Source organism: Asparagus officinalis, chromosome 7, assembly GCF_001876935.1.
Source record: "Asparagus officinalis chromosome 7, Aspof.V1, whole genome shotgun sequence".
Classification (NCBI taxonomy): Eukaryota; Viridiplantae; Streptophyta; class Magnoliopsida; order Asparagales; family Asparagaceae; genus Asparagus; species Asparagus officinalis.
The window spans coordinates 31,942,069-31,944,754 of NC_033800.1; the positions used below are offsets into that span (position 1 = coordinate 31,942,069).

At 47.4% G+C, this 2,686-nt stretch overlaps 1 protein-coding gene across 1 annotated transcript; it reads right to left on the bottom strand.

Annotated features, from left to right (window-relative positions):
• On the bottom strand, nt 840–2,417 carry LOC109846923 (probable transcription factor At3g04930). Its single transcript, XM_020416160.1, has 2 exons — nt 1,598–2,417; nt 840–1,494 (listed from the first exon to the last, which is right to left on the bottom strand). The coding sequence occupies exons 1-2, from the start codon at nt 2,415–2,417 to the stop codon at nt 1,091–1,093; spliced, it is 1,224 nt and encodes a 407-aa protein (XP_020271749.1). The 3' UTR covers nt 840–1,090.

Consider the following 2,686-nt stretch of genomic DNA (forward strand, 5'->3'; position numbering starts at 1 on the left):
TTTTTGTGCACATACTGAACTCAATCCTAAATGAAGTCTGAAAGACGCATCCGCCAAAAATTGTTTGCTAAAACTGAAAGGCTGGAAGGTTACCATAAATGTCGCCATCAAATTAGGATAGCAGATTCCAATAATTAGCATTTCTCCAGTACACTAAATGAATAAAAGTAACCAAATAACTAAAAGACAGTGACAAGCTGTCACTGCTAAGAAGCTAGGAGACAACTCATAGCACAGGCCCACAGGAGAAGAGGAGATGCTCAAAACAAAAGTGGGAGCCAGTAGTACCTTAAGTAAATGGTGATCTCCCAAGGTATAAAGCAGAAGGAACTGATGAAGGTATGAGAAAGAAAAACCAATTCTGAGCAGCTCAAAAGATGAACAAGAAGCCGATAATTGAAATGTCCTGTAGTACAATACTTGATGGCTGGTTAATAGTTTGGAGGAGTCCTCAAAAGATGGCGATTTGATTCCATATAATGCTTAAGAAACTAAATAAGTATTTTAAAAGGGAACCTTTGGCTTATTCAGTAGATCTTCTACCAGATGCTGATATATATATATATGTTAAAACCATAAAGAGCCAACAAATAAAATGAACATGTCTGCCCGTAAAAGCTACAAAACAATAAAGGGAGGGAAAAGGTAGTAATAAAGGGGGTGGAAGCCTGTTGCATTCTGTCACCTAAATCCTAATAAATCCTATATAGATTAGATGGTCTCACAACAAATCACACGGAGCATTAAGCACCAAACAAAAACATTGAAGCAAAAAATTGAGATAAATTATAGCCTATACGCATAAATCATCATGCTCAGAGATCCAACAACAGAAGAAAGAAAAATAACAAGAAATGCAACTTCCGGATCCACTATCACTACAAAAGGCTAGATAACCTAAAGCCCAAATGGGTTTTAATAGAAACAAAGACACAAAAGAGTTATTTTAAAGATTCTCTGTGACTTTCTCTAAAACAGAGGAATACCAAGTTACTCAAACTAACAATTATATAAAAATGAAAACAGAGAGAGAATTAGATATATCAAAAGGCTAAAATTACAGAAAGAAATTTTCAAATAAACCTTAAAATCAGCTCGGAGATGCCCTGAGCTCCTCCAATGTCGATTCAATCTGTTCCCGGATAAGCTCCACCCTCTTCAAATACACCTCCAGCTCAAGAATCTGCTGTTTCTTCCACTTTTCATCTGACAAATTCCCCATGCTCCCCCCAAAATTCAATAAAGGCGGAAAATTTATCCCCAAACCAGGGGGGGCGGAGACCGCCGAGTTCAACAATTCTTTAAAAATCGGCGAAAGACAGCTCTTTACTGTCTCCTCGATAACAGTAGGAACCGAAGGAGACGCTGCTGCAGTAGAATTTGAGGGTTTCTGAATGGGTGTTTGAATAGGTGTTGCCGTTGCTGGAGCAGTGATGGGAACAGTCTGAACCTCGACCTTGACCATGCCTTCCGATGACGCCGGAGCCGGCGTTCACTGCGGAGGCACCGACCCGGTAAAGCTGTAAACGCCCGGAACCAATCGCTCGCGGGCCAATGATTCACAAGCTCTCTTTTGCGGCCACGCCCTTTCTCGGACCTCGAGCGTCGCCCGGCCTTCCGGTCAGAAAATTCGCCCCAGCATCGCTGGTGTTGTTCGCATAAGGATTCAGATCCTCGTCATCACTCTCCCGAGATCTCTTGATGCCCGCGCTCCATATTCTCTTGGCGATATCGTAAGTGGCCTTCTCATGAGGACTCCTGAAGGTGAAATCAGGCCCATGGTTCGCCATCCGAGTCGCCGTGTTCCGGTACTTCTTCTTCAACCTCCGGAGCTTCTCGATCAACTGGTTCTTGTTGAAATCGAGCTGCAGCTCGTTCTTGATCTGCTCGTAGAACGGCCCCGTGTCGTACTGATGAGAGGCGAACGTCGTCCCTCGGGACGACGTGAACTCCAAGAACCGCGTCAGGATCTTGATCTCGTCGTCGTCGGTCCAAAGACGCTGGAACAAGCGGCGAGACTCGTCGAGAGAGGTCGAGGGCTGCGGTCTTCGCTCCTCGAACTCGGCCGCCTTCACATCGGCGAGACTGCAGGTCGCCGGTAGCGCCGGCCGGCGGTGGATGGAGCTACGGTCTCGGGTGACCTGCAACAGCGCGTTCTGGGCGCAGGCGATCGCCGAGCTTGTCGCTCCGACGAGCAAGTTAGGGTTAATTAGGCATATTGGATCAAGTTGGTCAGGCTGAAATCTGGATTGGAGGCGGGAGGAGTTAGATCGCGTGGCCTGAGGAGGGCGGGGTCGGGCTGATCCCGGTGCGCGCGGCGGGCATCTTCGTCGATCGTCCATGTCGGTGTCGTCGGTGTCCTCGAGATCGTCGTCCTCGTCATTGAAGGCGACGGGATCCTCGTCCTCGGGGGCCATGGGTTAGGATTGATGGGGGGATTTGAGCTCGGGCTTGGGCTTGGGTTAGGATTAGGGGGAGGATTTGACTTGGTTAGTTATGATGGGTTAGGGTTAGGGTTAGGGTTTGGCGTGAGGGACTGGGGCTCTATCTTTTAATTGGGTCAGGCTGAGGATATGGTTCGGTGACTTTGAAGTTTAGGATCGAGGCAGGTAACGGTGTGAGTCGACTACACGAGAGTGGGCGTGGGGGTCTTGGTGTACCGTAGTTTATAGTGACCGTTAGATAG